Source organism: Diospyros lotus, chromosome 4 (assembly GCF_014633365.1).
Source record: "Diospyros lotus cultivar Yz01 chromosome 4, ASM1463336v1, whole genome shotgun sequence".
Taxonomy (NCBI): Eukaryota; Viridiplantae; Streptophyta; class Magnoliopsida; order Ericales; family Ebenaceae; genus Diospyros; species Diospyros lotus.
The window spans coordinates 16,659,253-16,681,738 of NC_068341.1; the positions used below are offsets into that span (position 1 = coordinate 16,659,253).

The 22,486-nt window shown below is 33.8% G+C and overlaps 2 protein-coding genes across 9 annotated transcripts in view; one reads left to right on the forward strand and one right to left on the reverse strand.

Moving 5' to 3' along the window:
• Positions 1 to 3,858: 3,858 nt before the first annotated feature.
• Positions 3,859 to 22,486, reverse strand: part of LOC127799517 (calmodulin-interacting protein 111-like) — a 30,935-nt gene continuing 12,307 nt past the window's right edge. For all 7 annotated transcript variants that reach the window (XM_052333619.1, XM_052333618.1, XM_052333616.1 and 4 more), the window contains 11 exons: positions 20,138 to 20,459; positions 18,570 to 18,728; positions 12,479 to 13,356; positions 11,949 to 12,153; positions 11,127 to 11,334; positions 8,228 to 8,676; positions 7,466 to 7,892; positions 6,774 to 6,854; positions 6,510 to 6,700; positions 6,236 to 6,423; positions 3,859 to 4,414 (listed from right to left, as the gene is read on the reverse strand). In XM_052333619.1, the coding sequence (XP_052189579.1) occupies positions 4,333 to 4,414; positions 6,236 to 6,423; positions 6,510 to 6,700; positions 6,774 to 6,854; positions 7,466 to 7,892; positions 8,228 to 8,676; positions 11,127 to 11,334; positions 11,949 to 12,153; positions 12,479 to 13,356; positions 18,570 to 18,728; positions 20,138 to 20,431 (3,162 nt within the window). In that variant the 5' untranslated portion in view covers positions 20,432 to 20,459 and the 3' untranslated portion in view covers positions 3,859 to 4,332. The remainder of the gene's footprint in view (positions 4,415 to 6,235; positions 6,424 to 6,509; positions 6,701 to 6,773; positions 6,855 to 7,465; positions 7,893 to 8,227; positions 8,677 to 11,126; positions 11,335 to 11,948; positions 12,154 to 12,478; positions 13,357 to 18,569; positions 18,729 to 20,137; positions 20,460 to 22,486) is intronic.
• On the forward strand, positions 14,430 to 16,022 carry LOC127799520 (calmodulin-interacting protein 111-like). 2 transcript variants are annotated; one of them, XM_052333625.1, is made up of 3 exons: positions 14,430 to 14,533; positions 14,859 to 15,063; positions 15,680 to 16,022. In XM_052333625.1, the coding sequence occupies exons 1-3, from the start codon at positions 14,514 to 14,516 to the stop codon at positions 15,998 to 16,000; spliced, it is 546 nt and encodes a 181-aa protein (XP_052189585.1). In that variant the 5' UTR covers positions 14,430 to 14,513; the 3' UTR covers positions 16,001 to 16,022. The 2 variants fall into 2 exon arrangements, with proteins under 2 accessions (XP_052189585.1, XP_052189584.1); XM_052333624.1 differs by lacking the exon at positions 14,430 to 14,533 and having other exon boundaries at positions 14,683 to 15,063.

Here is a 22,486-nt window from a genome sequence, read left to right on the forward strand (position 1 = left end):
AAAAGGCTACTAGCTCTCCCTTGCCCTTGTTCTTGGGGTTAAACTCTCTTAACTTCCCAAACCTCTTTACAAGTAATTACAAAGCCATATATTTGCATCATTGCATGCCAAGGTAGTCTTTGTTAATTAAAATAAGTAAAATAAGATTGTATTAAGATAAAATTATAATATTTTATGAATCAAGATATGGAATGATCAAAATAAGAATGTGAAGCATTCTAAGATTCTCATAAAAGTGTTTGTTAATTTTTTTGAAATATACTGGGGGCATATAGATCATTTTTTCTTATCTATAAAATTCATGATAAATTTATCTAAATAATCTTATATAAGAAGTCACGTACTTTTTTTTTTCAAGATTGCTAGATAAATTTAACAATTACAACGGAAAATACTTTTCTTTTGAATGATTTTCATATTTTACTTTTTTCAATCCATATCTTAGTTAGGTAGCATTTATTAAAATAAGTAACATAAGAGAATATTAAAATAAGGTTGAAATATTTTTCAAACCAAAATATAAAATGGTCAAGATAAACTTAGAAAGCATTCCAAGACTTCTATTAGACTGTTAAATTTTTTGAAATCCATTGAGAATTGCTCTCTTTTTTTCCATATATTTGTTAAATACATATAATAAGTACCGAGATAAGGATTTTTTTTTACCAAATTCATTTAAAACTATATGCTAACATCAACAACAAATTTATGACTAAAATAGTGTTTTATAATTAATGTGAATTGTCAAAAAATAAAATTAAAAATAGTGTTTTATTTTGTAAATTCATGTTCAAAACTAAATTCTAAAAAAGATTTAAAAAATAGAAATAATTATTGGTAGAATTACACTAATTTCACTTAGATAATTAAAAATTATCAAAACATATTTTCATAATAGATAATAAAATATAAAATTGAATAAAATAATTTAAAAAATCGGTAAAAGGAATTTGTATTAGATAATAAAATATATAGAGAGAGAGAATTTCAAATTTTAAAAATTAATGAAAGGAATAATGTTATTTAAATTCTAAAAATTATCAAAACATATGGTAATTTAAAAATATATTAAATGAGATTGATTATAAGACTTAAATAAATAAGTTCTTTTAAAATGAATCTTATTATAAAAATAATACTTAATAAATTTAAGTTTTAAAAATTTATTAAACAACATTAATTACATTACAATGAGCATATGGATAATTTAAGCATATCTGTAAAATATCAGATAAATTTATTTGGAGGAGACTAGATAAATTTATCTGAAAAAGGTCAGATAAGAGGTCTCATGAGGGTTTTTTTAAAAAAAAAATCAAATAAATTTAACAAATATATTAGAAATGACAAACATTCAAAATATTTCTCATATTTGACCTTTTCTCCTGTATCATGATTAACAAACACTACCCAAGTATATTGTCCAACCCCAAGGGAGTGAACAACACTCTTTAGGTCTTGGTTTACATATAGCCAAGTAAACTAAGATAATGTTTATTAACCAATATATAGAGTAAAAACGATCAGATATGAGAAATATTCTGAATATTTGTCTTTTCTAACGTGTTTGTTAATGACATTTTTCAAAAAAAACTCTCACATGACTTCTTATCATACTTTTTACAGATAAATTTATCTAATCCCTCCCCTTCCAGATAAATTTATTTGATATTTTATAAATAAGACTAAATTACCCATATGCGCCTTATAAGATAATTAATATTATTTAATATATTTTTAAAATTTAAATTTATTAAGTCTTATTTTTACAATAAGGTTAGTTTTAAAAGAATTTATTTATTTAAATCTTATAATTAATGTTATTTAATACATTTTTAAATTACCATATATTTTGATAATTTTTAAAAATTAAATAAAATTATTCCTTTCACCAATTTTTAAAATTTATATTTCTCTCTCTATATATATTTTATTATCTAATACAAATTCCTTTCACCAATTTCTTAAATTATTTTATTCAATTTTATATTTTATTATCTATTATAAAAATATATTTTGACAATTTTTAATTATTTGTGAAATTATTATAATTCCATCGATAATTATTTTTATTTGCTGAGTCTTTTTGGAATTTATTTTTGAACATAAATTTAGAAAATAAAATATTTTTTTAATTTTTATTTTTTTTAACAATTTATATTAATTATAAAATACTATTTTAATCATAAATTTTTTATTGATGTTAACATATAATTTTGAATAAATTTGGTAATAGGGATATTTTAGTTAAAAAAAAAAATCCTTAGTGCTTATCATATGTATTTAACAAATATATGTAAAAAAAAATACAATTTTTAATAAATTCTAAAAAATTTAAAAAACAATCTAATATAAATCTTGAAATGCTTCTCATTCTTATCTTAATCATTCTATATCTTGTTCCAGAAAATATTTCAACCTAATATTGATACTTTTTATCTTATTTATTTTAACAAACGCTACCTAATTGAAAATTAAAAAATAATAATAATTATGAGTTTTAATTAAAAAAAAGAAAAACTTTATGAGTCCCTTTATAAGAATTTTAATTTTTTTTCTCTTCTTTTCTAAGATTGATAAAAGGATCTAGGCCTAATATTTCTAATTTCGAAGCAAATAAAGTAATCTGAATTTGCTTTTTTATAACATTTATTACAAAAGTCATCTCCTATCAGGCAAAAGCACTAAGACAAAAAAAATCTCAAGTCGATGCACTGAGTTCAACAGTTAACTATAATAAAATATGCAATAACCAACTAGCATGAGGTAAAAAAACTCAACAACACAATCCCAAACACCAGCCTAGAAACATACACCAAACAAACCCTAAGAAACATCACAAAACAAGATCGAAGAAGCCTTCCCAACTCGCTGACATTTGGCTTTGGTCCCAACTCTTGGGAATGTATAAAAAAAATGGTAATAATTTCATTAAAAAATTTAAAATTATAGTATAATCTTAAATATGTTTAGAAACTGTAATTTTTTAGAATTCCTCAAGTTAGATGACATGGTCCCTATATCAGGACGTAGATGGCATCATCAGGTGCCAGATCAGATGACACGTGGCCAGGCAGGATTTAGAGGGCTGATAATGAGACGGGGTTCACGTGGCAAAGGAAGAAGTCCAAACGGAGCTGCTCGCCCCATGCACAGAACCTTTGTTTTAGCTTTTTAGGATGTTTTGTCCATTTGCACACCCGAGGGTTGTTTTGGGGCGGTGCGACTCTGAAAATTTTTAAAAAGATTGTTTAAAGTTGAAAAATAAAGGCCATGTACCCCCATATAATATAGGCGGCCAATACAGATGGCAGACGTGTTGTAGATGAGAATATTGTCCCTGAATCATTCTATCTGATAGTGAAGGATGTTAGTAGGAACCAGGAAGAGGTTGCCATTTATCGCACGTCAATAGATGCACTCTAATCGTCTTTTTTCCTCCTTCAGTAAAAGGAGAGAAAAATATAAAATTTAAAAGTACTTGTGTAGATAAACAGCGCATCATCCCTCAATCTCCCACTCCTGACTCCACTCATTAACAGAGAGCCAATTTTGTAATAACATTTCATTTCTTCGCAGCAACAATGCTCTTGTTTAATTTCTATAATAACATTATTAACTCCTCCATATTTGAACCCTGTCATGGTCATGATCTTACCATAAATAATCACCCAAATCTCTAAATATAAAAAAATGAATAAAAATTGCTTACAAAAAAGACTTCCCATCACCATACCATTATGGTGGTCCCTCTAATAATTTATCGAAGAAAAATAATTCACTTTTTACTACTATTATTTGTTTAGCACTCCATGTATCATTCAAGTCTACGACTATTTGAGAGAACTGCAAGTTCAATGAAACAAAACCGCTGATCCAATCAGACAAAACCGTTCATTGGATAAGCAATTCAAGCGAACAACTAAAAGAGCTATTGAATGAGTTAGCGAGTCTGGTTACTCAATCAGCGACTCTTACATCGGTTGATTGAGCAAGTGTGCCTGTAAAATGAAACATAATGTGCTTTTGAAATATTATTTTCCATTCCAGCAAAGAAGTCAAAAAAGCCCTCTTCGACTTCAAATTTCCAGCCACTGGAAAACTAATCCTAAATTGGGGAAGGCAAGAGAACTACCTTGTTTTAACATTATTTCCCAGAAAACTGTGCGGGCGCGCTACTACAGCCAAGTTTGAAACAGCATCTTCAGTTTCCAGTGCCTGAAAACACTTTCAAAGTGCTGAATGGGTGGTTCTTGTTCCCGGGATCAAGTTTTGCGCGTGTTGCAGACTGGTGGTTGACAAACTTGACGGTAATTTACAGTGGAAACGTGACTAACCATATGAGGGTGATTTTCTCTGTGAAAGTGCAGCTAGAAATCCGCTGAAAACCAAGACAGTAGATATCACTGGCATCCTGCATTACCAAATTCAATCACTTGAATTAGTGGAGGGGGTAAACGTCCACCAAAGAGCTGGATAATGAAAGGATACAGAATTTGTTTCAGTAGCCTGATTGAACCCTACTCCTGTCCATGCAGGGATACCCATTAAAGCCCAAGCTAAGATGTAAGATCTACAGCCTGTGCCCCTATAGAATTTGTTTTGCATTCCAAATGTAAGATATTTGACTATTCCTTGCAATTTAACCTTTTGATGGCTTCAAACTGTTTATTAACTAATTTGATCGTCATTCAAGCGCAAAAAAAACATCAAAACTAATTGATTTTTCATCGGCAAAATATTAGCATCTCATCCTGCTCCATACACGCCCAGACATTGCTTATTCAGTAAGTGTGGCCAGCCAGTTCATGCATAATCCTAAGGAAAATCACCTAAAAGCAGTGTACATGATTCTACATTATTTAAAAGGGACACCCAATAAATGCATATTGTTTAGAAGGGGGGGGGGGGGGGGGGGGGGGGGAGTTGTCTCTTGAGGTCTGTACTGATGCTGATTATGTAGGGTTAGTTGTTGATAGAAGGTCAACATCAGGATATTGCACATTTCTATGAGGTAATTTTGTGACTTAGAGAAGTAAAAGTGTTGTAACTCGGTCAAGTGCTGAAGCAGAGTTCAGATCAATGGCCCTGGGAATATGTGAATTACTTTGGATCAAGATACTCCTAGAAGACCTAAAAATCAAGTGGAAAGCACCTATTAGACTCTACTGTGATAATAAGTTAGCTATCAGCATTGTCCAGAATCCGATACAGCGTGATCGAACAAATCATGTTGAAGTCACATTTCATAAAAGAGAAGCTAGATAGTGGCCTGATTTGCACCCCATTTGTGCCTACTAGTGATCAATTTGCAAATATTATTACAAAAGAACTTCCTAGCCTTGTGTCAAAGATTATTGAGCAAAATTGGAATGCAAGACATTCACTCACAATGTTGAGGGGGAGTGTCAGAAGATACCAAGATTCATATTCATATTTAGAGATTTATATGCCGGAGATCTATGTTTCCATATTTCCATATCTTTTCCTAGGAGATCTTATCTTGACCGCATCTTTCTCTGTGTTCTAGGGTCTCCGTGTTTCCTAATTTCAATAGGATATAATTAGGCAATTGCCTAATTTAGAGATTAGTTTCTTCATTGACCAACTGTATATAGTCAAGTAATTCTACCCTAAGGAATAAGATTGGACGACCAGTTACTTTTGACAACCTGGAATGAAAGGCCACAAGAAAACCAACCTAGCATAAATTCTCCCAGAAGTACTAAAGAACTCATAACAGTTAGTAGCCTAATGCACGAGTTCCTGTAGTGGAATCCTACATGTATGCAATATTAGCATCACATAGGAAGGCTGTGCACAATTTGCAACCCACGGTACCTAGTTGACAACTAAAATATCTGGAACCAAGGACTAACCACACAAGCATATACAAGTTAAACCACTCTAAACTGCTCAGCACTATTCTTTCAAGTTTTGGATTCCATTCTTGGTTTACAAAACCAAAGACAATGAACAAGCAGATGGCTCAACCCTAGTGAGTGGCGCCTATTGACTGGGAGCAATTTCTATTCAGACTAACTTGGAGCTATCTAACACAGCTCCTCAAAGTTTTGGGGGGCATTCATAAAGACTAAACACACTGAAGAAAAGCAGTTTATTTGGTTCCTGAAGCTAGTGCACTGGACACCCAAGAGATAACCCCCATCAGGGTGACAGTGCCAGTTGAACACTTCCAAGAGTAAAAAGAAATCACCAAAAAGAGGATTCTTACCAAAAAGACTTCCAAATTGATCTTCCTGAGCAAGGCTGAACACCCTCACTGTCTCTTTTAGTACTAGAGTAGACAAGCCTTTCAAATTTTATTGACAAATCCTGATAAGACTGGACTTCAGATGGCTGTACTTGCTTAATTGCCGTCCTTAGGTGTATCATTCTTATTGCAGAAGCATCAAGAGATTCCTGGTATCATAAACATAATCAATGCAGAAAATATATCAATGATAATTCTGAAAGCAATATGCATAATCACAATAAAAACTCCAGACCTCCATGGCTGCAAGACCTGCTTCACGGCAAATCAATGATATATCAGCCCCAGTACACCCTTCTGTGAGGAGAGCCAGTTCTCTAATGCAGACATCAGGACTGCATGGCATTTTGCGCAAATGGATGCGGAATATATCTTCCCGGTCTATTTCACTGGGGGGCCCTACATATAGCAGTCTGTCAAAGCGTCCTGGCAAAATTTTAATTATCAGTTGAGTAAAACACAATATCTAATTTTCAAAGAATGAAGAGATTGGTGATACCTGGTCTTAGAAGGGCAGGGTCAATCTTATCTGGTCGATTTGTTGCAGCAATAACAGTCACATTAGCCCTTTGTTGCAAGCCTAAATTGACAGACACAGTCCATTCAGTTTTGCAGATAAACAAGTTCAAGTTAAAGAGTACTGAGTCTCTTGCAAAAATGCCTAAAAACTGTAGCTGGCCTGCAGACAACATGCAAAGACAATAATTTTCTCTCATTTCAACTACCATAAAAACTACATGGATAGGTGGAAAAACTCATGAGAGAAGGGAGAGTGGGTAAAACTTTCCAGATTTCTGACCATTTATGGAAAAAAAATTATAGGGGAAAATTTTTATGGAGATTATTTTTCCTTTCTATTTTTGTCTTGTCCCTTTGCCTTAACAATTTCTGGGAACAAAAAGATTTTGATTGTTGATATTACTTCACTGCCATAGAGTTAGGAGTCCCCTTAAAGCGACTTGAAGGAAATCTAGGATACTACAAAAGTACTTTCCCAACTCCTGCTTAATAAAACTTTGACCAGGAAAGCTCAAAAAATTAGTTAATATGGCCAAATCTCAAGCAATACCGCAATATTGATGCACTTCAATTTCAAGAGATGCAGAGGATAGCACTCATGGTAAAAAAAAGCCTAGTACTAGCAGGAAAAAACCTCTACTACAAGGTTTTGTATTATGGATAAATACTTACCATCTAATTCAACAAGAAGTTGACCCATAACTCTATCAGCAACTGAAACCCCATCACCTTCCTTCCCACGAATAACAGCAAGACCATCTATTTCATCAAAAAATATGATGGATGGAGCATTTGCCCTTGCCTTTGCAAACAGAGACCTTACAGCCTTTTCAGACTCACCAACCCATTTGCTAAAAAGCTCTGGACCCTTTACAGCAAGGAAATTAAGCCCAGCTTCAGAAGCCACTGCACGTGCCAAAAGCGTTTTGCTGCATCCAGGAGGACCAAACATCAAAACCCCAGTTGGTGGACGGGTTCCAATACGCTTGAAAGCATCCTGGTGCTTTTGAGGCCACTCTACTGCCTCCATTAACTGTGCTTTTACCTCCTCCTGGCCACCAACATCCTTCCAGTTAACCATTGGAAACTCCAGCATTACCTAGAAGTGAAACAAATAAGATCTAATATCATTTATACATATTAATCAAATAAACTATCAAACGGCCATTGAAAAATCTAAGAAAATAATTATACGTAAAAGAAAAGACATGGGAGTAATAAAAATATTCAGGAAGCATGGAATTTCATCATTTCGATAACTTATAGATATGAAATTAGTGTGCCAACATCATGCTATTGACAAAGTTTGAAAAATTCATTGTATCATTTGTATGCTTTAGTTACTCCTGAGGAGTCATGAACCATCGAAAGCTTGACTTGTCCCATTTTACATATTACTTACATTTTGCTAGACAGTATGAAGTCTCAACATACCTCACGCATAGCACTTGGTCTAACTTTCATTTTAGCCTTTTCAAAATCTTCAAATGTTACTTCCAAACTTAACGCTTCTACTGTAGAAGCCTCAATTTCCCTAACATCAACAGCATTTTCTATCTTTGACGAAATAGACTGGTATGTTATGGACGAAGAAGCAGAATCCAGTGTATCATTTGCGCAACAAGAGCCATATTCTCTAGCAGTACAACAGCTCTCAAACACAACAGAGTTTCTGTTATCTGAAGCATCACCAGATTTCAAAAAATAAACACAGCGCCTAAGACAGATCATGGCTGCTTCATTGCAGAGAGCTGCTATGTCGGCACCAACAAAACCATGTGTAGCTGTGGCAAGGTGTTGAACTTGCATGTCTGAAAGAGAATGTTCCATCCTAGAGAGATGAGCAAGCAGTATATCATAACGTTGTTTTGGAGATGGAACACCTGCATATGCAAGTATTGATCAAAACAATACGAGAGCTCACTTATTTAAATGTCATGACTAACAACCAAAAACAATCTATCCTTACCAAGTCCAACTAAGGCCCCACCAATTAATTCTAACCGTGGCATCTATAACAAAGAGAAAAAATCCTAATTATATGAGATTAACTTGGTAGTTGTATCTTATCAATTTCCATTATTCAGTGCTTTCCCACTATTTCAACAAATTATGTGTGCTATCAAAATAATAATGGCAATAACAAGGAAGAAGAGGAGAATGTTGAAGTTTACATATCAGGGGAAAAAAAGGAAAGAAAAGATGAATGTTGGTCAAAACAAAGTTCTAGATAGCAATCTGAGAGCTCACTTGTGTAAAAGTAATGACTAACCATAAAAGAGTCTAATTCTTACATGTCCAACTAAGGCCCCACAAATTAAATCTAACTATGACATGTATAACAAAGAGCATGAAGTTTAATTATATAAGATTAACTTGTAATTGTATGTCAGTTTCATAGTTGACTTACGCTAGGTCATTTTCTCTTTCCAGGGAATGAGTGAACCGAGGCCGAGGATCACGAGGTTAGGGAATCCCTTACTTTTGACCGAAAGCAACAAGTTGCAGTAAAGTCAGTCAGGTCTTTTCATTTACACGAAAAGATTATATTCTCTTTGACTCTTTCGAACTAAGAAGGAAGGGGGAAGGAGGGGAGAAATAAGAGAAGAAGGATATCTTACCCTGCAGGCTTACCCTCCTACAGTCGGGCTTATTTACCACGTCTTCCTAAATCAATAGGAAGGAAGCGGTAAATAGTTAAGGGTTGGGGTTGGGTGACTTACCGGCATCTCTCTTAACTGAAGGGAGTTAGCTGACAGACTTTTCTTCGTTCGAAGGGCTTGGAGTGGGTAGCATAAACCTAAGAAAAGGAAATTCGATTCCTTGAAGTAGAGGTTAGAAGGTACGATAGTAAATCGGCTTTTATGGATAGGGACGGGACTCAAAACCTGGATCAAAAAGGAGCTTTCCCACTGTTTCAATGTGTGCTATTAAAATAATAATAATAATTAATAAGGAAGAAAAAGATGAATGTTGAAGTTCACTAGCCAGAAAAAAAAAAAAAAAAGAAAGAAAATATGAATGTTGTCCATCAGCTTCCAAGTGTAAATTTCTCATAAAATCGGATTTGTTAACCATCATACTTCATTTGTAAAACATTATACAGGAAGCAAACACCAAAGGTGTAACAATATATTGGATTTGAACCTTTCATAATACAACAAGTCAATTCATGTGTTTGAGCAATACCTAAGTGTAAAGTATGTGAAACTCATGCAACTACAAAAGAAAAAAATAACAAAAGCACAAACTATTGTATTGGAAGGGCATTCAACCATGTTTGCTTGGTAACACACAACATAAACGGACAGAAAAGAAAATATTCCAAGTAGATCATTATTCAAGGCTACAAGTTGTTATGCAAGTTGAAGATGATATACAGATGTGGGATATTATTACAAAACATAAATATAGAGAACATCGGGAAAGCAGTTACAGATAAAGCACCTGGACATGAAGAGTTTCTTGTACCTTAGATAAGTTTTAAGACATCTACAAAGAAAGACTTTTTATAGGACAGATATTACACTAGCTCTATTTCATGGCACATAATGTTGGGTAACAAAGCACCAACATATGCAAAATATTAGTGTAACAAAGATGAAAATATTAAGATAAAAATGTAGCCATACAAGAAAAGATAAAATTAGAAATGAGCCTTTTCATAATAAGATCGGAGTGGCTCATTTTGAAGATAATGTGTGTGTGACATGATTAAGATAGTTTGGTCCATGATAGTTGATGGAATTGAACAAATATCTAAGAAAGGATGTAAAGGAAGATCAAAAGTTCGAGTGATACAAATGAGGTTACCCCTTCGAAACCATAAGTTTAAATGTTCTACATAAAGAAACAGCCCATTTACCATAAAAAAAAGCAGAAGGTAAGGTCATGCACAAATACAACCTTCCCCTAACCCTTGCTAAGTGGGGAGCCTCACATTGGAGATGGCCTTTAAAAAAGCTATTATATCATTTTCAAATAATACCCTTGCGAAATCTTTTTTTCTACATTCTCATACAGTAAATTTGAAGTAATAATTTTAAGATAACATTTTCTATGGTTATTATAACTTTTGGACCTCCCAAGGTAATAACTACTAAAATTACTCCCTTGATTTTTTTTTGCTCATAAAAAAATTGTCAAACTAATCTGTAAGCACAGTTACAAACCAAAGGATTCACTGGTGATAGCAACAATGACAACAACACATTTTTAGGTTAAAAATCAACCTCATGCCATAAAGACTGAACAATAACATGGAGTGTCAAGCAGAAAATAATCATTTTTTTGTAAGAGCTTGAGGAAATAAGGAACTTAGATTTCTGATCACCTATTTCAATCTCCCTGTCAAGTCTACCAGGCCGTCGGAGTGCAGGCTCAATGCTATCAGGCCTGTTTGTTGCAGCAATGACAAGTAGGTTATCAGTCCTGCAAATTCCATCCATCAAATTCAGTAAAGTTGCAACCATTCTCTGAGACAGCTCTTCACCTCCATCCCTACGTGCAGGGGCAATAGCATCCAACTCATCGATGAATACCTGCCTAACAGAAATCCGTTAGTTGCCTTCAAAGCCAAATGCATAATTTATGTGTCTTAGATAGTATGTGAAGAAAATCAGGGGTCAGTGACAAAATCAAGAATTCTGGAAAGGAGACCACATTTAAAGATACAAACTTAAACAGTGTTTGAAAAAACATATTCCTTTTTACGATAACTAACACAATCAACATTCCATTGTAGGCAAGCGAGAGTGTTCAATCCATAATTTGTAACATGATCCTAAGGCATCTCTTACACTAGATGCATTGAAATATTATATGCAGAAAGGGGGAGGGGAAGAGATATACCACAACTGCGTCAATTCAATTGATGCATTATAGACAAAACATAATGTTAAGATATAGAATGCTGTAACTTTTAGTTAATTAATATCAACATGTTGATGAATAACAACAGATGGTTCAATTAGTACAGAATGAAATTTATCAAAAAGTGCATAGCAAGTATACCAAACAGAGAACTAGAAACAGTATCTAGATTTTTTATTTTTTTTTTTGGTAAAAGGTATCAAGTAATGAATTGCATTGTCTTTCTTTTTTTTTTTTCTCTTTCTGTTTCAAGGGGGGTGAGGAGAGTTTGGAGAAATCTAACCACTCCTAGTGTTGCTCGTCTAGCTGAATTGAAGACCTCAACCAAAGCCTGCTCGCTTTCTCCATAATATTGACTTATAATTTCGGATCCATTCACAGTAAAAAGGTTGACACCAGTATCACGTGCAATATTTTGAATCAAAGCAGTCTTTCCTGTGCCAGGTGGCCCATGAAGAAGCACTCCTTTTGTAGGCCGCAAACCCAAACTAGAACAATTACATAAATAATCAACACACAAAACTAAGCAAAAAAGATTGCATATCATCTTCTATTCAAAAGTATGAATGACACAAGCTAAGTTCTTCAAAGGACATTTGATTAGCAACTAGCTAGAGGGACAAATAGAGATTCCACAAAATTCAGAAAGCTAATGTGAAAAGAGGAAAATGAAACCCAGTTTTGACCTTGAACAGTATGATATCATAAAAGTCAGTTCCATAAAGCCTGGAGACTTGACTTGTTATGTAAATGATGAGATCAAAACCAAAATTGCATCTAAACATTGAATTAATGAGGATGTTAAACACAAACCTTGACAAAGTGTCTTTCAATGATAAGCAAATTATTATATCCTTCAATAATGCATATTCTTTTGACAAACCACCCAACTTTTCATTCACTTGATCAGCTTCAGTATCCACGTATTCAAGTTCTAGGCAAGGTAAACCTTTTTCCTGTGGAATTTCTAATGCAGAATTCAAAGGTGAAGATAAAAGTACTTTTGTTTTATGGTTTATCAGAAAAGCATCATTAACATTCTTCATCAGATCAGAAGGATGAGAGAAAAATTCAGAATTAAATTTCTCTGTGGCATCCTGAGAACAATCAACCGAAATTCCACTAGCATCTACAACCTGAAAAGTGCAAAACTTTGAAAGTATCGGTACTGTCACAAAATTTCCAAGGAGTAGAGTACGAGAACATAACCATGAAGTGGCACAAGATTCAAGAAGTAGTTTTGCACTTTCATCTCCTAATACTTCTGCCACATCAGGTGAATTAAAAGATGATACATTTGGTTTGGGTGAACTTGATATTGACTCTTCATATCTTGTTGAACTAAACTGACCAGTAGCAAGAGAGCTAAGCTTTGACTTAGAGTAAGATGGTGTCACGGGGGATGAAATCTTTCCATTTTCAAATTGACCATTGGCTCTCTTTCCAGTAAAATTTGTTCCACAAAATATATCACTGTTCTTTGTGAAATCATTTTTTGAGTAAACCAGCTCTAAATATAATTCCTTGCAATCAGAAGATGAAAGACTTGAGGGGCTATGCAACTTGCTGTTCCCATTAACACCAACTGCAGATTGACTTTGAATAAGAGAAACAAATATGATCCTCCCTGAAGTGGGGCAACCCAGTGAAGATGAAAGGTTTGAAGATAACCGAACTCCATTCTTCAAAACCTAACAAAACAAAAACAAAAGACATATATATAAATAAATCATTTAAAAAAACTACACTGCAAATTCAATGCCCTATTGGTATTAACCCTCAAAAGAAAAGCACAAAATTATCAGAACCAATGCTTATGCTAAGTGACTCCATCAAAATTTTGACAGATTATGAAAATGAACTCCTTAAAAACATAAAATACCAAGCGTTTATCCCACTATGCGAGGTTGGCTACATGAATTCTAACTTCCAGTTCATTTCTATAAATAGCCATTTCTCCCACCAAGTTCTTTTTAGTCTTCATTTATCTCTCGTCTAACTAACTTATTCCATTCCATCCACTCTCCTCACTAGACGCCTATTGTCTTCTTCTCACATAACCATCTTAATCATGTCTCCTGCATCTTAACTTCAACGGGAGCCACTTTGACCTTATGACAAATAACCGCATTCCTAATTTTATCTTTTTTTGTAAGGTCACACATCCATCTTAGCATTCTCATCTCAATTATGCTCATAGTTTGCACATGTTGAGACTTTTTTGCCCAACATGCTGTGTGATACTCATACAACAAAGCTGATTTTATAGCTATCTTGTAAAACTTTCCTTTAGGTTTAATGGAATCTTACTATCACAAATAACACCAGATTCAATTTTCCAATTTAATCATTCAGCCTTAATCTCATCAATCTTCCCATCCTTTTGGATGATTGATTCGAGACTAAGATATCTAAATTGATCTTTTCTAGGTACGATTTGATCTTCCAATTCTCCAATACATCATCCATGCTTTAGATTTTCAATAAACTTACATTTCACGTATGTTGAAAAGATGAATGTCCAATCTCCAATACATCATCCATGCTTTAGATGCTAGTGGAATTTCGGTTGATTGTACTTCTCAGGATACCACAGAGAAATTTAAATTTGAATTTTTCTCTCATCCTTCTGATCTGATGAAGAATGTTAAGAAGCTTTTGTGATAAACCATAAAACAAAAGTACTTTTATCTTCACCTTTGAATTCTACATTAGAAATTCCACAGGAAAAAGGTTTACTTGCCTAGAACTTGAATATGTCGATACTGAAGCTGATCGAGTGAATGAAAAGTTGGGTGGTTTGTCAAAAGAATATGCATTATTGAAGGATATAATAATTTGCTTATCAATGAAAGACACTTTGTCAAGGTATGTGTTTAACATCCTCATTAATTCAATGTTTAGATGCAATTTTGGTTTTGATCTCATCATTTACATAACAAGTCAAGTCTCCAGGCTTTATGGAACTGACTTTTATGATATCATACTGTTCAAGGTCAAGACTGGGTTTCATTTTTCTTTTTCCACATTAGCTTTCTGAATTTTGTGGAATCTCTATTTGTCCCTCTAGCTAGTTGCTAATCAAATGTCCTTTGAAGAACTTAGCTTGTGTCATTCATACTTTTGAATAGAAGATGATATGCAATCTTTTTTGCTTAGTTTTGTGTGTTGATTATTTATGTAATTGTTCTAGTCTGGGTTTGCGGCCTACAAAAGGAGTGCTTCTTCATGGGCCACCTGGCACAGGAAAGACTGCTTTGATTCAAAATATTGCACGTGATACTGGTGTCAACCTTTTTACTGTGAATGGACCCAAAATTATTAGTCAATATTATGGAGAAAGCAAGCAGGCTTTGGTTGAGGTCTTCAATTCAGCTAGACGAGCAACACTAGGAGTGGTTAGATTTCTCCAAACTCTCCTCACCCCCCTTGAAACAGAAAGAGAAAAAAAAAAAAAAAAAAAGACAAAGCAATTCATTACTTGAAACCTTTTACCCAAAAAAAAATAAAAAATCTAGATACTGTTTCTAGTTCTCTGTTTGGTATACTTGCTATGCACTTTTTGATAAATTTCATTCTGTACTAATTGAACCATCTGTTGTTATTCATCAACATGTTGATATTAATTAACAAAAAGTTACAGTCTTCTATATCTTAACATTATATTTTGTCTATAATGCATCAATTGAATTGACACAGTTGTGGTATATCTCCTCCCCTCCCCCTTTCTGCATATAATATTTCAATGCATCTAGTGTAAGAGATGCCTTAGGATCAGGTTACAAATTATGGATTGAACACTCCCGCTTGCCTACAATGGAATGTTGATTGTGTTAATTATCGTAAAAAGGAATATGTTTTTCCAAACACTGTTTAAGTTTGTATCTGTAAATGTGGTCTGCTTTCCAGAATTCTTGATTTTGTCACTGACCCCTGATTTTCTTCACATACTATCTAAGACACATAAATTATGCATTTGGCTTTTAAGGCAACTAATGGATTTCCGTTAGGCAGGTATTCATCGATGAGTTGGATGCTATTGCCCCTGCACGTAGGGATGGAGGTGAAGAGCTGTCTCAGAGAATGGTTGCAACTTTACTGAATTTGATGGATGGAATTTGCAGGACTGATAACCTACTTGTCATTGCTGCAACAAACAGGCCTGATAGCATTGAGCCTGCACTCCGACGGCCTGGTAGACTTGACAGGGAGATTGAAATAGGTGATCAGAAATCTAAGTTCCTTATTTCCTCAAGCTCTTACAAAAAAATGATTATTTTCTGCTTGACACTCCATGTTATTGTTCAGTCTTTATGGCATGAGGTTGATTTTTAACCTAAAAATGTGTTGTAGTCATTGTTGCTATCACTAGTGAATTCTTTGGTTAGTAACTGTGCTTACAGATTAGTTTGACAATTTTTTTATGAGCAAATAAATCAAGGGAGTAATTTTAGTAGTTATTACATTGGGAAGTCCAAAAGTTATAATAACCATAGAAAATGTTATCTTAATTATTACTTCAAATTTACTGTGTGAGAATGTAGAAAAAAAGATTTCGCAAGGGTATTATTTGAAAATGATATAATAGCTTTTTTAAAGGCCATCTCCAATGTGAGGCTCCCCATTTAGCAAGGGTTAGGGGAAGGTTGTATTTGTGCATGACCTTACCTTCTGCTTTTTTTTTGGTAAATGGGCTGTTTTAAGTAGAACATTTAAACTTATGGTTTCGAAGGGGTAACCTCATTCGTATCACTCGAACTTTTGACCTTCCTTTACATCCTTTCTTAGATATTTGTTCAATTCCATCAACTGTCATGGACCAAACTATCTTAATCATGTCACACACACATTATCTTCAAAATGAGCCACTCCGATCTTATTATGAAAAGGCTCATTTCTAATTTTATCTTCTCTTGTATGGCTACATTTTTATCTTAATATTTTCATCTTTGTTACGCTAATATTTTGCATATGTTGGTGCTTTGTTACCCAACATTATGTGCCATGAAATAGAGCTAGTGTAATATCTGTCCTATAAAAAGTCTTTCTTTGTAGATGTCTTAAAACTTATCTAAGGTACAAGAAACTCTTCATGTCCAGGTGCTTTATCTGTAACTGCTTTCCCGATGTTCTCTATATTTATGTTTTGTAATAATATCCCACATCTGTATATCATCTTCAACTTGCATAACAACTTGTAGCCTTGAATAATGATCTACTTGGAATATTTTCTTTTCTGTCCGTTTATGTTTTGTGTTACCAAGCAAACATGGTTGAATGCCCTTCCAATACAATAGTTTGTGCTTTTGTTATTTTTTTCTTTTGTAGTTGCATGAGTTTCACATACTTTACACTTAGGTATTGCTCAAACACATGAATTGACTTCTTGTATTATTAAAGGTTCAAATCCAATATATTGTTACACCTTTGGTGTTTGCTTCCTGTATGATGTTTTACAAATGAAGTATAATGGTTAACAAATCCAATTTTATGAGAAATTTACACTTGGAAGCTGATGGACAACATTCATATTGTCTTTTTCTTTTTTTTTCCTGGCTAGTGAACTTCAACATTCATCTTTTTCTTCCTTATTAATTATTATTATTATTATTATTATTATTATTATTATTATTATTATTATTATTATTATTATTATTATTATTATTATTATTATTTTAATAGCACACATTGAAACAGTGGGAAAGCTCTGAACTATGAAACTGACATACAATTACAAGTTAATCTTATATAATTAAACTTCATGCTCTTTGTTATACATGTCATAGTTAGATTCAATTTGTGGGGCCTTAGTTGGACATGTAAGAATTAGACTCTTTTATGGTTAGTCATTACTTTTACACAAGTGAGCTCTCAGATTGCTATCTAGAACTTTGTTTTGACCAACATTCATCTTTTCTTTCCTTTTTTTCCCCTGATATGTAAACTTCAACATTCTCCTCTTCTTCCCATCCTAGTAATGCACAAGGATGGATCATTGATGGAGAAGATGATGAAGAAGTTGAGCCTAGAATGGGGCTCACTTGGGAAGTGGTTGGTGAAGCATTGGGAGCAGACAAGATGCTTCAACCTCAAAGAAGTTCTAGAAAGAGAGAGCTTCATGAACATGATTTTCAATCAGAAGAAGATGAGCAAGAAATCAATGAATTTGGTTTTGAGTCTGATGAAGATCATGAGTTGGAAGAATATGGAGAGAAAGAAATCCAATTAGATAGTTAGATTCTTCGGATATGGTTTATGTTGTATTATTACTGCTTCTATCTTCTTGAACCTAGAACTAATATAATAGTTTGTTTCTAAAACTCAATTTCATTATTTCACTTGTGTTTTCAACTTTGATTTACTTAAAAATAATATCAAAAAAAGAAAAATCATTTTTTCAAGGCTCTAGCTTGGCGCCCGACTAGCGCCTAGCGCGTTTTAGAACACTGATGTAAAGAATGCATATCTACCTGATTCACATGAGGGTAATATAAAATATGATGTAGCATGGTGTTCCATACCAACCCATCCTTACCACTATGCTATTGAACATATCAACCATATCACTTGAGATTTTTTAATCAAATAACATGTTCCTGCAGCTTTATGAGCAGCCAAGCAAAAAAGAAAAAAAAGAAAAAACTATATAAATCATCTTTCACCAAGCTATCAGTATCATAAGATCCTTATCCATAACCAGTTTGCACTGTTCTGCTGGTAATACTGCCCCTCAAATCATTAAATTAGGCATAACCTAAAACATAACTAATCTTTCCATGAGCATCTTCTCTTAAGAGAAATATATGCACACTAGAAGAGAGCATCACTAAGTTCAAAAATATCTTAACAAACTTCAAGATTTCTAATGAGAAATGAAAATGGCTCACAGAAAGTGCCTTCATACCTTACAAGAAGGATAAACTGTTGCTAAAGCAAAGTAGTTCCCCACAAAAGTAGCCATTTTATTGCTGCAAGCAATCCCAAATTGCTTTTCATATTCATCAGCTATTGAGCAGAGAGGAGACGTATTAGAAGATTTCTTCTTAGGAGATGGAAGAGAGACCTGTCAATGAATTGATAAAACCATTATCAACGACAAAAATTAAACACAATTTTATGCAAAGGTGTAAAATCTCAAAAGTCCTGAAACTAGCCACTCACACACAAAAAACATAGACGAAATAACCAAAGAAACAAGGAAAAGTAACATAAGCATATAAAATTGAGCATAATAAAAGTTGCAGTTGCAGAAAAAATAATACTAATCAAACAAGAAAGAAGATAGTACATGTTCTAGCATAAATATCAATCATAAATCCTGTTAATAGCAACTCCAGACATTTAATAGACCATTACACAATGTCCTTGTACCCCAGAAAAAAAAATTCCTCTATGTAGAAAGTGGAAAACAATTTCTTAAGTAGATGTTGTGTATTATAAAAGAAAAGCATGTATAAGTATTGTTTATTGTGGTGTTCCTAAAACAAGAACTCTGCCTAAGGTTTGAGTAATCCCCTCAACATTCTAGTATTGAAAAGTCTTCCTCCTTATCACACTCAACGTAAAAATCATTAAATTTTTCAAAGTGACTTATATAAAATTGATTAGAGAGCTAGAGTTTATGTAACCAACCCTACCTAAAGAGAAGTGATGATGATGATGATGATAGTGTCCAAAAGGATGGTCTCAACTAGCAAATGCGGGATTGAAGTGCCAGGCTAGATACACATAATTTCATATGTATTTGCAGCCTTTAGCGATATACACCTCATACCCATGCCCTGCACTAAAGTCCCATCAAATTTTATTATATATTAGCTTGTCTCCAGTTATGAAAAATTTGGCAACTCGACAGATGTGAGGACATAAATGTGGGAATAACTTATCTTCATCAAGCACCATCATTTTTTCCTACATGAACGGACAATAATCCGAATACATATACACACAAATGTATAGAGCATTAAACAAATTGAAAAGAATACTTGGCACTGTCCAATTCAGCATTGGTTTTCCATAGACACAAATTTTCAAATATTATAATAAATCCCCTTTTCGTAGTACATTTGCATAGAATTACAATGCACTTGGCACTTCAAGCTTCAGTCAATTACAGATATAACGGGACACCTAAAGAGACCAGGCTCTACAAAAGCTAAAATGTTGTGCCGGAAGGAGCTTTACGCTTCTGGCGGCAGCAAAGAATCCTGATTTTTTACTTCACATATCCTCACCAGCAATAATTTAAGGTTCTCTCTATTGTTCTAATGTGCCTGGACATCAATTCATGTGGCCAGCTTCATCTAGCGAGATTAAGGCCTGCAATTGTTGTTGTAAGTATGTTTGGTTATAAAAACAAACACCCAATTCCATTTTCCATCAATGACTGTTGCTTTGACAGCACAGCATAAAGTCAAATTCAGACATCAACAACAAGGCAAAAGGTAGCAAACATGTGCAACAGTGAATTACCGAGACGGTAGAACCAGGAGAAAGAGAGGAAGAAACCATAGAAGCCTCTGAAATCCATATCTTACAGCCTTTAGCATCAGCCTCGACATCAGTAACCCGACCCATAAAGGAAGATTTTCCTATAAAACACGGGTATTTATTTGTTGCTTCATCAATAGAGCCCAATATATCTTCTTCGCTAACTTCTGGTCCTGGAAGTGGTGTCGAAGAAGATGAGCTCTGAGGAGATGCAGACTGATCAGCATATGAGAGCTTCAATGCTGCTTTTGAGTGCTTTTTCGATTTTGCAGGCATATCCTCCCAACGTGCCCTAGATGCCTTCCTGTTTCAATAGGACAACAAGGTGAGAAAGCTGCATCAAGAATAGTAATTATCAAACGAGAACAATGAAACTTCACAAAAAGTACAAACGACCACCAAAGAAAAGGATGAGGGCAACCAGAACACCAATTCAATTCCAAAACTTTTTCTAAAGCCTTTATCCGAGCTCTTTTGGCTCCAACAGGGTTCCAACAAATTATAAATTTCTATATCCTTCTAAAGCCTTTATCCGGGCTCTTTCGGCTCCAACAGGGTTCCAACAAATTATAAATTTCTATATCCTTCTAAAGCCTTTATCTGTTCATGTAGGAAAAAATGACGGTGCTTGATGAAGATAAATGATGGTGCTTGAGAGAGAGAGAGAGAGTAGTGTCACCATCGATCTAGGTTTGAAGATCTTTGAACCCTTGAAGATCAGGGTTCTGCGGTATAAGGAGGGGGGGGGGAGAGAGAGAGAGAGAGACTTAATGTCACCGTCATCTCTCTCGAATAATCGCCATCGTCCCACCATTTAGAAGGTTCCAAATCTAGAATGCTGGTTGTAGATCTGGAATATGGAATGATCATTCCAGATCTGGAACCGTCGATGCCTCTTCAATACTAAAATTATAATCACCATAAACAGTATCCAATTCAAGTTGTGGGAAATTAAAACTATTTGAGGTTGAAGTACTTGAGACGGAATTCAAACATCAGATGGTGCAACCAAAGACCGGAGATTATGAAAAATAATCAAAACAATTCACACCCAAAGGAAGTAAGTGAGCCTAACAAAGAGATTTTTATTTCAACCTGACATCTTGCTTTTGGTTTTGTTTGCAATAAGCCCGATGATTCGCTCTTCTTTTCATTCCATTAGCTAAGAGTAAAGAAGGTATCACTTCTAAACTGGAAAAAAAAAAAGAAAAAGAAAAACCCTCTCAGTTCGGGGAGAGAGGAGAGAGAGACGTAGAAGTTAGGTACCAAGAGAGTCAAAATCTTTATTTCAAAACCCTTGCGAGGGTTTTAACAGGTAAGAACAGCCCAACAAGCCAGTGATGATACCCTTAAGATTTAATGTTACGTTACAATTTATCCATGATCATTTGTTAACCCCCAATAAACATTCAAAATTGACCAAAATACCCTTATATTTAAAGAATTTTTTTCTCATTTTTCATCTCTCTCTCCTAGTCGACAGTGATGATGGCAATGGCAACAATGGAGTGCTGGCAGGCGTTGACAGTGGATCTCTCACATAGGGGTAGCGAGGGTTTTGGTTTCACACAAGGGCGTGTTTCAATTTGGGCAACCTTTTATACTTTGATTTTTGTTTTTATTATTTTAATTTTAGTCTTCTTTTAAAAATTAAACTCAACCCATTTTTTAGTATTTTCAAAGTGAAAACTTCAGTGAATTTATTTGATCTTAGGTTGGATTGAAATTTTTGCTCCATTTTATCTCCTAACCAGCCCTATGCTATGCACCTCGCTTCTCTAGTGAGGCTCATAACACACACGGGTGGGCTGACCATTCAGGGCAGCCCATGTCTTAAATTAAAATTTCTACTTGGCCCTTTTCCTCCGAATTTTAAGTGGCCCAAAGTTTTTAAGGACTAAAACATTAGTGTTTATTTAGAGAATTTATCATCTCCAATCCACAATTCATATTTCTCGTGTTTTGTGTTCATCTAAAAGTTGGGAAACAAAGTTTGTTGAAATGCACACCATTATGTGTAAGAAGAAAATAGAAATTTAAAAAAAACAATTAAAATCGCAGATCAATTTTCCCAAAAATGACAATTAATATAATTAATTTAATCATAAAATTAAGCAATGATGAATTGTTAGATAATAAAAATAAAATATGTTGCTAAATAATAAAAATAAAATTCATAAAAGTACTAATTTTTAATAAAAATAAATTATAAATTCATATCCAACTAATAAAATTTTTACCATTACATGTTGATAAATTATATAAAATTATTTAAAAATATATTTATAAAATGCTTTATGTTTAAATTTAACTTTAATTCATAAAAATGTT

Bases quoted from the DNA above. Each gene is read 5' to 3' on its own strand.
- LOC127799520 (XM_052333624.1), top strand. From the start codon at position 14,800: ATGATATGCAATCTTTTTTGCTTAGTTTTGTGTGTTGATTATTTATGT. The intron at 15,064-15,679 runs GTTAGATTTCTC...TCCGTTAGGCAG, and splicing joins GACGAGCAACACTAGGAGTG to GTATTCATCGATGAGTTGGA.